Raw genomic sequence first — 14,558 nt, 5'->3', positions numbered from 1 at the left:
CATTTTATGTATACATTCAAGCAATGTATAAAAGTTCAGTTAATTCACATCCTCACAACATTTGGTAGAGTTAGTCTTTATCTTTTTGTTTAATTATGAAAGTGTGATAGCACATTTACAAGAGACTTAGAAAATACAGAACAAAGTTACATATAGTTCCACTATATAATACAATTATTTTTAAACAGATAAATTTAGATTTTTATTTGGGGTTTCAACATCAAACTCTCAAAAAATAATAGAATTAATAGGCAGAAAATTAGAAGGACAAAGTAGACCTGAAAAGCACTATTAACCAATTCAGTATAATAAAGATTTATACAATTTTCATACAACAATGAAATACAAATTCTATTCAAGTTCCCATAGACTATAAACCAGAAGACATTGGAACATATCCAGGGGCATAAAACAAGGTGCAAAAATTTCATGGTATAAAAGAATTGAAATCATACAAAGTCTGTTCTCTTATCAGTGTTGAATTATGCTAGAAATCAATATTAAAAGATATTTGACAATAACCCACATAGTTGCAAGTGCAATGTGACATTTGCCAAGAGATCTTTGACTTAATTATTGAAAGCCTCAGAAAAGTTAAAAGCCTGACAAAGCACAAAGGGTGATTGCAGAGAAGAAAGCATTTACATGAGAAATTAATATCAAAGATTCTTTTAAAACCCCATGTTTCTAGAAACCGAGTGTTCACCTTTAAATGATGGGAAGATCTAAGGAGTCGTTGTTGTTGTATAGTCTCTAAGTCGTGTCTGAGTCTTTTGTGACCCCATGGACTATAGCCCACCAGGCTTCTCTGTTCATGGGATTTCCTAGGCAAGAATAGTGAAGTGAGTTGCCATTTACTTCTCCAGGACATCTTCTTGACCCAGGGATTGAACCTGAGTCTCCTGCATTGCAGGTGGATAATTTACTGATGAGCCATCTAGGAAGTCCATCTAAGAATCCATAGCAAGGAAAATTAGAAAATAAATCTAACGGAATAATTCACTAAAAATTTTGATAATACTTCCATTTATTCTGCCATCTAGTATTACTACTAAAAGTCTAGAAAGTGTATTATCTTAGTGATTTTAAAAAAAAATAATGAGGCTTGAAACTTTTGATCCAATTCTGAGAAATATTATGTTGTTAAAAAAAAAAAAAAACAGGAAATTAACATGTGATGCAGTATTATTAATTAAAGTACAGATTTTGTTCAAATTCCCAAAATTTTATGCTAGTTCCCATTAGTTGTTCTCATACCTTTTAAAAATTTCACATTCTATTTAGTTGCATTGAGCACCTTCAGCTGCATGCAACAGATTCTTATAAATTCTCTTTTCATTTTTTTTATTCTGTTATAGAGCTAAAAGTTTAAATAACAAAGAAGCTTAAATCTGTTCTACAATAACCACCTGCAAGTGATTGTTCATCTCTGTTCGTGCATCTTTACTGAAAGGATTAATGAGATCAGTGATCACTCAGTTAGTTGGTCAGCATTATCTGACTTTTTTGCTACCTCATGGGCTATAGCCCACAAACTCCTCTATCCATGGAATTTTCCAGGCAAGAATACTGGCGTGGGTTGTGTTTTCTGCCAATGTTGCTCCACCTACACCCAAAACGGGTTTTTCTGCTTGCCACTCAAGGTCATACTTCCTTGCTCATGAGCCTCAGCCAATCAACACTGCAGTGAAAGGCTCCATCTCACCAGTCCCGGAAACATTCCATGCCTACCAGCCTCTGTTCAGCCATCATGAATTATTTCTTGCTCAAGGCAATCCAGTTAAATTTTTCCACCATTCAATGGGCAACAACTACACCTTCTCCGTAAGACTAGAATCCCAACATTCTAAATATGTTACTTCCTTGCAAATTAATCTCTCAGCCCCAGGTCCTTCTTTAGAGAGCTCATTGCACCCTGTTATAATTAATAGCTGTTTTCATTTAGTCACTAAGTTGTGTCTGACTCTCTTGCAACTCCATGGATTGTAGTCCACCAGGCCACTCTGTCAATGGGCTTTCCAAGCAAGTGTACTGGAGTGGGCTGTCATTTCCTTCTCCAGGGGATCTTCCCAACCCAAGGGTCGAATCCATGTCTCCTGCACTGGGAAGAGAATTTTTACCACCCAGTCACAAGGGAAGCCCTTTGTAGTTAATACCCTCATACAATTATTTATTGTATGTGAATTCTTTCTATTCAAACCGCACCGTGGTCTGTCTCCTGGCTGGACCTCAACTGATACCATATGTAAAATAACAAACACAGTGCCAGCCTTATAAGCATTTGAGAAACACGATTTCTTTTCACTGTACAACAAAGATTCATTGAACAAGAAAATTCCACAGAAGAATTTATATTGAGTTCAAACCAAATGAATATCTTTAACATTTTATTTTCAATAATCAGTAGTAACCAACATCTCCATGTTACAAAATAAGACAATTTGAATACCAATCCAATATGCTAGGTTCTTAGCTTGGAGCTTCTGAAGGCATTTGAGATAATCAGATAATAGATAAATATTGATTAAAAAGCATTATGTTGTGATGAGGAGAGTGTGGGAAGGGAGAAAGTAAACCTGGATTCCAGTCTAAACTTAAGGTCTGTGCTTAGCTTGTTGCTCAGTCCCTAAGTCCAACACTTTGCAACCTCATGGACTGCAACATGCCAGGCTATTCTGTCATTCAGTGGCTATCTGCAGTTATTATTCAGTCCCTTTTAGAATTGATGTATTCATCTATAGATCAAGAGGATTGGATGAGATTATCTGTTTTACTTCTATCTATAAAGCTCAGTGAATCTCTTTAATCACTATCTGCAGTCACTTTCTTTCTCCAGAGTTTCTTCATAGCACGTTTTACCTCAGCATTTCTGAGGGTATAGTTTAAAGGATTTAACATAGGGGCCACCATAGTGTAAAAGACAGCAACAGCTTTATCGATGGGCAGAGTGGTGACTGGGCGAAGATACACAAATGTGCAGGGCACAAAAGACAAAGCAACGACTGTGATGTGAGAGACACACGTGGAAAGGGCTCTGCGCCTCCCCTCCCGGCTACATTTCCTTAGGGAGCGCAAGATGACCACATAGGAGATCAACAGGAGGAGGAAGTTTAACAGGCAGATGGACCCACTGTTGGCAGCAACAAAGAGACCAAGGATGTGAGTGTCCACGCAGACAAGTTTCAACAAAGGGTACAAGTCACACATGAAGTGATCTATGACATTGGGGCCACAGAAGGGCAGCCAGACCGTAAAGAGGATCTGAACGGTTGCGTGGAGAAATCCTCCGGTCCAGGCCACCCCCAGCAGGAGGAGGCACAGCCTGTGGCTCATGATGGCCGTGTAGTGCAGAGGTTTGCAGATGGCCACGTAGCGGTCATAGGCCATCTCTGTGAGCAGGATGATCTCAGTAGCACCAAAAACGTGTTCTGCATAGACTTGAGCCATACACCCATTAAAGGAGATTGTCTTGATCTCCTCAAGGGAGTCCACAATCAACTTAGGAGCTGAAGAAGAAGAGTAAACTGTGTCTATCAAGGAAAGGTGGGTCAGGAAGAAGTACATGGGGGAGTTCAGAGCCTGGCTGGTGGTAATGGTAACCACAATGAGCAGGTTGCCTGAGAGGGTTACCATGTACAAGAGCAAAAACACCACAAACACTACTGTTTGCATTTGGGGGTTCTGTGTAAGGCCTTCTAGAATGAATACGGTCACATTCCTTTCATTCTCCATCTATGTGGTATGGCTAATAAAAACTCTGACAAGGAACACTTTACCTTTAAAAAAGAAAGAAAGAAAAAGGGAATATAAAATAACGAATTACTACAAAATACTACCTTTTAACAGCACTCTGACAATATCACAAATGATTCCTTCTTTTCCCCAAACTAGGAATCCATGCACCAAAATTTCTTAGTTGACTCTCTTAGATTTTTTTTTTACATTTTTTAATAGTTTTCAAAATTCTGGAGCTTGCCTTACTAATTTTAATCGGAAAATAAATATAACTTACATGTTTTTTTCTTGGAGGCCTTAGGTTGAAACAATGAATTTTTTAATTGAATGTGAAAATGTACGGGAAAAGAAACATAGGAAGTTGTGTACTGGCACATTGTGGGACCCCAAAGTATATTATCTGAATATATTAATATTTGAAGAAATCACTTTAATGTGGTCATAAAGTTATTATTATCAATTCTCTAAATGAACATAGAATGAGGGCCTCGCTGGACTCTAACAGCTTTTACAGGATCGGGGCAGGGGGTAAGTCTGCCCTAGCTGCCCCATGGACCACTTTTAATCATCCTAGATACTGTCTTCAGTCTATCATCTAAAAATTATTGATCACTAGTTTCATCATATGCCATTAATACTAACAGGTAATAAGCCAAGTCTCAGTAATCAACCAGATCACTTTAATGCAAAATCCATTTCCATTCACTTGATGAGGAATATTTATATTAGTCGAGTCAACTTTAAGGTAACATATATAGCTAAGTGGGCTTTCCAGATGGCACTAGTGGTAAAGAACCTGCATGCCAATGCAGAAGACATAAAAGACATCATTACCCAGGTTTGATCCCTGGGTTAGGAAGATCTCCTGGAGAAGGGCATGCCAGTCCACTCCAGAATGCTTGTCTGGAGAATCCCATTGACATAAGAGTCTGCTAGGCAACAGTCCATAGGGTCACAGAGAGTCAGACATGCCTGAAGTAACTTAGCAACGTGAATCCAACTACGTATTGTCATTATTAATCTTTGCATTTTACAATAACTAAGATTTCATTATTCTCTTTATATTTATGTATTTTTAAAGCAAAAAGGCAGTGAAGGGTAAAATGAATTGTCTATGTTACAAGTGGGCAAGGTACATAACGAGGTAACTCTTCCAATGAAGTTACTCAGTCTTGTCCGACTCTTTGTGATCCCATGGACTGTAGCCTACCAGGCGCCTCTGTCCATGGAATTTTCCAGGCAAGAGTACTGCAGTGATTCATGTTAATGTATGGCAAAACCAATACAATAATGTAAAGTAATTAGTCTCCAATAAAAGTAAAAATAAATAAATAAAAGAGTACTGCAGTGGGTTGCCATTTCCTTCTCCAGGGGATCTTTCAGACCCAGGGATTGAACCCAGGACTCCTGAATCACAGGCAGATGCTTTACCATCTGAGCCACCAGAGAAGCCCCACATTCTCGGAACCAAGGAACTCTTCCAGATGATCCCACAAACTCTACTTTGAGAAGATAGCTTTAGAGTTCCAAGCCCCAGGATAGTGGGCTGTCTTCTGGACAGCCCAGGGCATCAGAGAATCCTTCCAGAGACAAGAACACTTGAGAAGAAAGTCTGCATGCACTTCTAATTGCCAACTCTTCTCTAGAGAAGTTGACACCTGGGAGAACCAAGAACCAACTGATATATTTTTATGCTTTCCCAATGGTCTGTACCAACAGTTGGATTTCATGATCAAAATCAGACAGAAAATCCCAAAGTTAACTCATTCATTCTCATTATTTCACTTTTTACCTCAGCTTCTTGCAAACTTTGAAGAAGCTAGCTTTAAAATAGTTCTCTTTTACAATTTATATCAGCTCTTTTTATCCCACACAACACAATAACCAACTCACAAACAAAACAACCTGGCCTATGTCAAACTCAATGGACATTTTTGATGTCCTCTGTTAATTGACAGACCCAAACACAGGATAATTTTCTGTTTTGTTCTGTTTTTTTTTTTTTTTTGTCTTAATCCAGAGACCAATTCTGTTCCTATTTCCACTCATATTCTCTAATACTCATAGTTTTGGAAAAATAAGAAATGGACAAAAGTTATGGACAACAAAATAATCTTGACCTTCCCTAAGATGGCACACAGACTGCAACTGATAGGTAAGAACTTCAGCAGACAAACTACTTCTTAAGCAGGGAAATCTTTGTTACTTGCTTAAATTCAATATACTCAAACGCTGGTTAATGCACTTTTACTATAAGTCTGCTTTTTCTCAATATTTATAGAATGCAGAGATTTATTTTTTACACCATCGCATTCCTATAACTGTAAGCTTTGTTTAGTTTCACAATGTACTAGGCATTATACTAAATATTTTACATGTATGTGGTCTTCAAAATGATCCTTGTGAGGTTGGTGTACTATTGTCTGTATTTTAAAGAAAAAGAAACTGGGGTTGCAAGAAGATAAGTGACTTGCCCAAAGTAATAATGATGAAAAACCTAATAGGGAAGACTGCATTCAAATTCAGGATGCCTGTATCTAGCTCTTTACCACTCAGCGCCTCTCCAGGAGGAACCCAGTTCACTTCTGGGAATCAACTGTGTCAGAGTTTAGACACGGCCACCAGTGACCATGTGAAACCCATGGCAGTTCTTTTGCTAACCTATGAAATATAGTGAACGATGTAAATGGGATCCAGGGTCGATTGGACAAGACCCAGAGTTTTGCAAACAAAAAATCTCTCAGTACTTTGAATTTTATCATCTTATCAGTTCAGTTCAGTTCAGTCGCTCAGTCATGCCCGAGTCTTTGAGACTTCATGGCCTGCATGCAGTATGCCAGGCCTCTTTGTCCATCACCAACTCCGCAGCTTGCTCAAATTCATGTCCATTTAGTCGGTGATTCCATCCAACCATCTAATCCACTGTTGTCCCCTTCTCCTCCTGCTTTCAATCTTTCCCAGCATCAGGGTCTTTTCAAATGAGTCAGTTCTTTACATCAGGTGGCCAAAGTATTGGAGTTTCAGCTTCAGCATCAAATCTTCCAATGAATATTCAGGACTGATTTCCTTTAGGATTAACTGGTTTGATCTTGCTGTCCAAGGGACTCCCAAGAATCTTCTCCAACACCACAGTTCCAAAGCATCAATTCTTCGGCACTCAGCTTTCTTTACATTCCAACTCTCTGTTTTCTTTTTGACTTCATGTGTAATATTTTTTTCAGTCAATAAATAAAATTTTATTGGACCACAGCCATGCTTGTTCAGTTACATATTGTCTCAGAGTGTTTCTTTTTTTTTTTTAATTTTAATTGGAGACTAATTACTTTACAATATTGTGGTGGTTTTTGCCATACATTCACATGAATCAGCCATGGATGTACATGTGTTCCTGATCCTGAACCCCCTCCCACCTCCCTCCCCATCCCATCCTTCAGGGTCATCCCAGTACACCAGCCCTGAGTCCCCTGTCTCATGCATCGAACCTGGACTAGTGATCTATTTCACATAAGATAATATATATGTTTCAATGCTATTCTCTCAAATCATCCCACCCTCGCCTTCTCCCACAGAGTCCAAAAGTCTGTTCTTTACATCTGTGTCTCTTTTGCTGTCTTGCATATAGGGTCATCGTTACCATCTTTCTAAATTCCATATATATGCATTAGTATACTGTATTGGTGTTTTTCTTTCTTGCTTACTTCACTCTGTATAATAGGCTCCAGTTTCATCCACCTCATTAGAACCGATTCAAATGTATTCTTTTTAATAGCTGAGTAATACTCCATTGTGTATATGTACCACAGCTTTATTATCCAGTCATCTGCCGATGGACATCTAAGTTGCTTCCATGTCCTGGCTGTTGTAAACAGTGCTGTGGTATGTTCCACCTCTCACATCTGTACATGTCTACTGGAAAAACCATAACTTGACTAGACAGAACTTTGTTGGCAAAGTAGTGTCTCTGCTTTTTAATATGCTGTCTGGTGGGTCATAGCTTTTCTTCCAAGAAGGAAGTATCTTTTAATTTCATGGCTACAGTCACCATATTCAGTGATTTGGAGCCCAAGAAAATAAAATCTGTCACTGTTTCCATTGCTTCCATTCCATCTATTTGCCATGAAGTAATGGGACCAAATGTCATGATCCTCTTTAAAGATGAGGAAGCTGAGACCCAGAGAGAAAAACAGCTAACTGATCAGTAATCCACAAGAATCCAAGTCTTCTAAAGCCCAAAACAGTATTTTCTTTCCACAGTACCACATCTTATTCTGTTCAGACACCTTAAGGTGACTGTATACAAGGAAAAAAAATCACCATAGGGTGACAAAGAAAATTAGCTTTCATCTCTCATATTTAGCAATACCTGTTTTGACTCTCTAAGAAAAAGATGTAAGTCTATGGTCGTGTGTGTGTGCGTGTGTGTGTGTGTTCAGCCATGTCCAAGTCTTTGTGACCCCATGGACTGCAGCCCGCCAGGCTCCTCTGTCCATTGAATTTTCCAGGCAAGAACACTGGAGTGGGTTGGCATTTCCTACTCCAGAGGATCTTCCCAACCCAGGGATCAAACCTGCAGCTCTTGCATCTCTTGTATTGGCAAGTGGATTCTTTACCACTGAGCCACCAGGGAAGTCCAGTTCAGGGATACAGACATTTAATCATGCCATTGGAACCACATTCACTGAAACAAAAATAAGATCTAACAAGATCCACCAAAGTTGGAATAGAATTAGAATAAAATAGCCTTTGAGCTTGGAGTTTAATAAAGACTCCCAATCAGAGCAGAGGGTACATTTTTAATGCCATATTTTAATTCATTTTCTATTTGGATCTAGGTTTTTGAACTGGACTTTTTCTTCAAAAAAAAAAGTAGAATCCAAATGCTGTCCTTCTCTCTCCCATTGATTCGCCATAGGAATCCATAAATCATAAACCTATCCCTTATTAATTATAGTTAAACCCATAGTGAGAAAAATAAATGTTTCTGCAAAATATCCTAACACATCTAAAACCCTCAATATCAGAAAGGAAAACTTTAATGATTTTAACTCTCAACCCCTTAGAATAAAATGGAAATGTAAAAACCAGATTAAAACTCAGCAGTGCTAGTTAACTTACCGTGGTGGCCTCTGTCCTTACGAAGAATGATCAATGTACTCAGGAATAAGAAATAATCATTATTTGTAGCTGCTCAAACACCACGTCATGTAATGGAAGTTTCTCAAGTGTTCCCACTGACTGGACAATTCTACAGGAAGCAGAGAATATCAAGATGGCACAGATTTATTCAAACGGATTCAGCACACATTTGCAAAGCTCCAGTGCCTTGGAAATTCACATCAAAGGAAAATAAAATGCTATGATAAATTTGAAACCCCAACTTCTTAAGTACTAAGGAGAATCTTCTGATCTTTAGCACTTAGATTCATGATTCCACAACAAGAAATACAAATATTTCATTACTTAATAAACTCCTCTTATTTTGCTCTTAAAATAAGAAAACAGCTTATTCTTGAATCTTAGTATTTAGAGAGGATACTGAGAATGTTATAGGACTGATTTTTCTATTAATATCTAAGGCTTTGTCCCCCTAGGAATTAATTATCTCTGGTATTTTTTTTTCCTAACTTTTGCCTTAGAAACAGATATTGCGGAGAATTTGTCCACAAACAATACATCGCCACCTGATTGGTTCTTTTCTGTGAACTTTAAACTAATGTAGCAACAGTTTTCATTCCTGGTGGGAAATTTGGGTGAGAAAGCAACTCTCATATAAGCCCTTGGGTATCATGAACTGAGACATAAAAGATAGTAAATGCTATGTGAACACTTCATGGGGTTTCATCGAGGTTGCATACCTCTGAAAACATTTCCTCACTAACTAAGGTCATCAGAAGTGGGTAAGATTCTGAGTCAACGTCTCACTTGTATTATAAACATATCAGACAAATGGTATCTATAGGAACCTTGTGATTTGATATATTTTCTGGCAGTGTGATATATAGAGTTGGAGAACAAATGGAGATTAAAATTTTACCAACACTTCTGGTGCAGAAATATAGAAAGATATCATCTTATGCCTTCTTGCTGACATTTTAGACTTTTGGGAATTCTATTGGTCATTCTATAAAAAAAATCTACCTAGGCAAGCAGATTTTTTCAAATTTTGTTCACATGTATTATCCTCAGGACAGTGCAACACATATTTTTAGCAAATACTCTGAAGCCTAGAGGAGAGGGTTTAAGTCACATGTTACATGACTTGATACAGCTATTATATTTAGATGTATGGCTAGGCAGTGGATGGAGAACTGGGGAAAATAGTAATAATAGTATAACCTTGTCAAGAAATTGTTCTGGCCACAGGACTATGAAACTAGAAATCAACTATAGGAAAAAAGAAACTGAAAAAGCAAGTGGAAGCTAAACAAGACAACACTAAACAACCAATGAATCACTGAAAGAAGGAATTTTAAAGTGCCTGAAGACAAATTAAGAGAAACGTGAAATGACCTAGAATCTATGCATGCATGCTGTCACTTCAGTCATGTCTGACTCTGTGTGACCCTGTGGACCATACCCTACCATCCTCTGTTCATGGGGATTCTCCAAGCAAGAATACTGGAGCAGGTTACCATGCCCTCCTCCAGGTATCCACAGGATGTGGTAGAAGCAGTTCTAAGAGGGAAGTTTAGAGCAATAGAAGCCTTCTTCAGGAAAGAGGAGAAATCTCAAGGAACAATCTAACTATTCACCTAAAAGAAATAGAAAAAGATAAAGAAACTAAAAATTAAAAAATAATAATAATAATGAAACTAAGACCTGGTTCTTTGAAAAAATAAGCAAAGCTGACAAAACTTTAGCCAGACTCATCAAGGCCCAAATCAATAAAAATAAAATATTTAAAATGAGAAGTTACAAATAATCCCATAGAAAGCAAAAAAGATCATAAGAGATTACTACAAACAATCATATGCCAATAAAATAAACAACTTAGAAGAAATGGATAAATTCCTAAACATGCACAATCCTACAAGACTGAACCAGTAAAAAACAGGAAATATGATCATATAAATTAAAAGTAATTAAATTAAATCCATAATTAAAAAAAAATTAAAACTATGGTGGCTCAGATGGTAAAGAATCTGCCTGCAGTACAGGAGACCAGGATTCAATTACCGGGTTAGAAAGATCCCCTGGAGGAAAAAATGGCAACCCACTCCAGTATTCTTGCCTGGAGAATTCCACGGACAGAGGAGCCTGGAAGTCTACAGTTCATAGGGTCATAAAGAGTTAGACATGACTGAGCAACTAACACACACTTTCAATTTTGAAAAAAACAAAAAGTCCAGGACCAGATTTCTTCATGGGTAAGTTCTACCAAACATTTAGTGAAGAGTTAACACCTGTCTTTCTGAAACTATTTCAAAAAATTTACAGAGAAAGGGATGGTTCTGAACTCATTCTATGAGGACTGCATCACCCAAAATCAGACAAAGATATCACAAAAGAAGAGAGAATTATAGGCCAATATACTGATGAACCTAGATGCAAAATTCTTCAACAAAATATTAGCAACTAAGTTCAATATAAGTTAAAAGGATCATACACCATGATCAAATATGATTTATCCCAGAGATATAAGGATAGTTCAATAGCAATAAAGCAATCAATGTGATATACCATGTTAACAAATTGAGGAATAAAAATTATTTAATCATCTAAGTATAGGCAAAGAAAGCTTTTGACAAAACTCTTCACCTGTTTGTGACAAAAACTCTTCAGAAAGTAGGCAGAGAGGAAACATATCTCAATGCAGTAAAAGCCATTCATGATAATCCCACAGTTAACATTATACTTAGTGTATAATGTTTTATACTGTGTATACTCAGAAAGTATTTCCTCTAAGATAAGGAAAAGAGACAAGGATCTTCACTCTTGCCACATTTATTATTTGTTGGAAGTTCTAGCCATAGAAATCAGAGAAAAGAAATAAAAGAAATCTAAATTAGAAAGGAAGAGGTATAATAGGCTCCAGTTAACCAGAGGGATGGGATGGGGAGGGGGGTGGGGGGGTTCAAGATGGGGAACACATGTATACCCAGGGCAGATTCATGTAAATGTATGGCAAAACCAATACAATAATGTAAAGTAATTAGCCTCCAATTAAAATAAATAAATTTTTTTAAAAAAAGAATAAGTAGAATATTGGAAATAAAAGCAAAAATAAACAAAATGGACCTAATTAAAATTTAAAACTTCTGCACAACAAAGGAAACTATAAGCAAGGTGAAAAGACAGCCTTCAAAATGGGAGAAAATAAGAGCAAAGGAAGCAAATGACAAAGAATTAATCTCAAAAATATACAAGCAGCTCCTGCAGCTCAATTCCAGAAAAATAAACGACCCAATCAAAAAATGGGCAACCTAGATGTCCATCTGCAGATGAATGGATAAGAAAGCTTTGGTACATATACACAATGGAGCATTTTTCAGCCATCAAAAAGAATGCATTTGAATCAGTTTTAATGAGGTGGATGAAATTGGAGCCTATTATACAGAGTGAAGTAAGCCAGAAAGAAAAACATCAATACAGTATACTAACGCATAAATATGGAATTTAGAAAGATGGTAACCTTAACCCTGTATACGAGACTGCAAAAGAGACATAGGTGTATAGAACAGTCTTTGGGGCGTGGGAGAGGATGAAGGTGGGATGATTGGGGAGAACGGCATTGTAGCATGTATATTATCATATGTGAACTGAATCACCAGTCCTGGTTTGAGGCATGATACAGGATGCTTGGGGCTGGTGCACGGGGATGACCTGGAGGGAGGATATGGGGAAGAGGGAGGGGGGAGGGGGGTTCAAGAAAGGGAACACATGTACACCCGGGGCGGATTCGTGTCAATGTATGGCAAAACCAACCAATATATTAATGCAAGGTAATTTGCCTCCAATAAAATAAATTTTTAAAAAATGGGCCAAAGAACTAAACAGACATTTCTCCAAAGAAGACATACAGATGGCTAACAAACACATGAAAAGATGCTCAACATCACTCATTATCAGAGAAATGCAAATCGAAACCACAGTGAGGTACCATTTCACGCCAGTCAGAATGGCTGCTTTCCAAAAGTCTACAAGCAATAAATGCTGGAGAGTGTGTGGAGAAAAGGGAACCCTCTTACACTGTTGGTGGGAATGCAAACTAGTACAGCCACTATGGAGAACAGTGTGGAGATTCCTTAAAAAAAACTGGAAATAGAACTGCCATACGACCCAGCAATCCCACTCCTGGGCATACACACCGAGGAAACCAGAGTTGAAAGAGATACGTGTACCCCAATGTTCATCGCAACACTGTTTATAATAGCCAGGACACGGAAGCAACTTAGATGCCCATCTGCAGACGAATGGATAAGAAAGCTTTGGTACATTTACACAATGGAGTATTACTCAGCTATAAAAAAGAACACATTTGAGTCAGTTCCAATGAGGAGGATGAAACTGGAGCTTCCTATACAAAGGGAAGTATGTCAGAAAGAGAAACACCAATACAGTATATAAATGCATGTATGTGTGTGTGTGTGTGTGTTGAAATATAGAAATACAGTAACAACGACCCTATATGCAAGACAGCAAAAGAGACACAGATATAAAGAACAGACTTCTGGACTCTGTGGGAGAAGGTGAGCTGGGATGATTTGAGAGAATAGCATTGAAATATGTATATTACCATATGAAAATAGATGACCAGTGCAAGTTCGATGCATGAAGCTGGGCACCCAAAGCCAGTTCTCTGGGACAACCCAGAGGGATGGGGTGGGGAGGGAGATGGTAGGGGGTTCAGCATGGGCGGACATATGTGCATCCATGGCTGATTCATGTTGATGTATGGCAAAAACCACCACAATAATATAAAGTAATTAGCCTCCAATGAAAATAATTAATTCTTTTAAAAAGTCAATAATCAGAATCTGACTGATTTCTCGGACCATAATCTTAACTGCAAAGCAATGATCATAAGAAGGTATACTAATTGCTAGCTACTATTTATTGAGCCAGGAGCTGTGCTTGACAGATTGCACATAGTAGTTCATTAACTAAATTCAATAAATTTTTGTTAATACTACGATCGTTTTGATATGTCATAGTTGATAGTAACATGTTCACTATAACATGATAGAGTGCAACCATTTTAAAGCTCCAAAACTAATGGGCCATTGAACTTCTGAAGCAACATAATGAAGATTGCATCATATTCCTAATTTCCTTGTGGACTTCTGAATATTTAGTATTGCTCATGTCGTCATCTTAGGCTAAAAAATATCAGAGAAGGTGGTGACTCAAATAAAAAAAAATCTAAATATCAGACAGGTTCTATAAATTTCTATTTGTTAAATATGTTCATTCATACTCCATAAATCATTTGCCTGCCATACAATGTATTTTCTATAAGGTAGCACAATTTCTGGCCACAGTGAATATGAATGAACAAATAAAAGCATAAAGTAAAGTAAAATGTCAATAAAATATGGGGAAAGTGCTGAAGTCTAGAGAACTCTTTCCTATCTTACTGAAAATCTAAGAAAACTTCTAGTCAAAAACTTTAGGAGAATCATGTGTTTTTATTTTTTTCTTTAAACTGAGGATGAGGAAGAAATCAGAACTGAGATTATCAGCATTTGAGCAAACAGTTTATCTTGTTTTCCACATCTCAGCAAGATTTAATTATCCTGTATATAAAAGCTATTTACATTTCTCTGGTTGTCAGTTTACTTTTCAGTAACACTTATTATTAAAAACTGTTATTCAGCTTTTAC

General features: G+C 37.4%; 1 protein-coding gene across 1 annotated transcript; it reads right to left on the bottom strand.

Annotated features, from left to right (window-relative positions):
• Positions 1-2,802: 2,802 nt before the first annotated feature.
• LOC148775701 (olfactory receptor 4C12-like) lies at positions 2,803-3,744 on the bottom strand. Its single transcript, XM_088843539.1, has one exon. It carries the CDS (start codon positions 3,730-3,732, stop codon positions 2,803-2,805), a length of 930 nt encoding a protein of 309 aa, XP_088699665.1. The 5' UTR covers positions 3,733-3,744.
• Between the last annotated feature and the right edge of the window lie 10,814 nt (positions 3,745-14,558).

The sequence above is a fragment of the Moschus berezovskii genome, chromosome 14 (genome assembly GCF_049115385.1).
Source record: "Moschus berezovskii isolate FMDL1 chromosome 14, NW_MosBer_1.0, whole genome shotgun sequence".
Classification (NCBI taxonomy): domain Eukaryota; kingdom Metazoa; phylum Chordata; class Mammalia; order Artiodactyla; family Moschidae; genus Moschus; species Moschus berezovskii.
The sequence above is the reverse complement of the archived record's forward strand: the minus strand, read 5'-3'. Positions and strand labels throughout refer to the sequence as shown.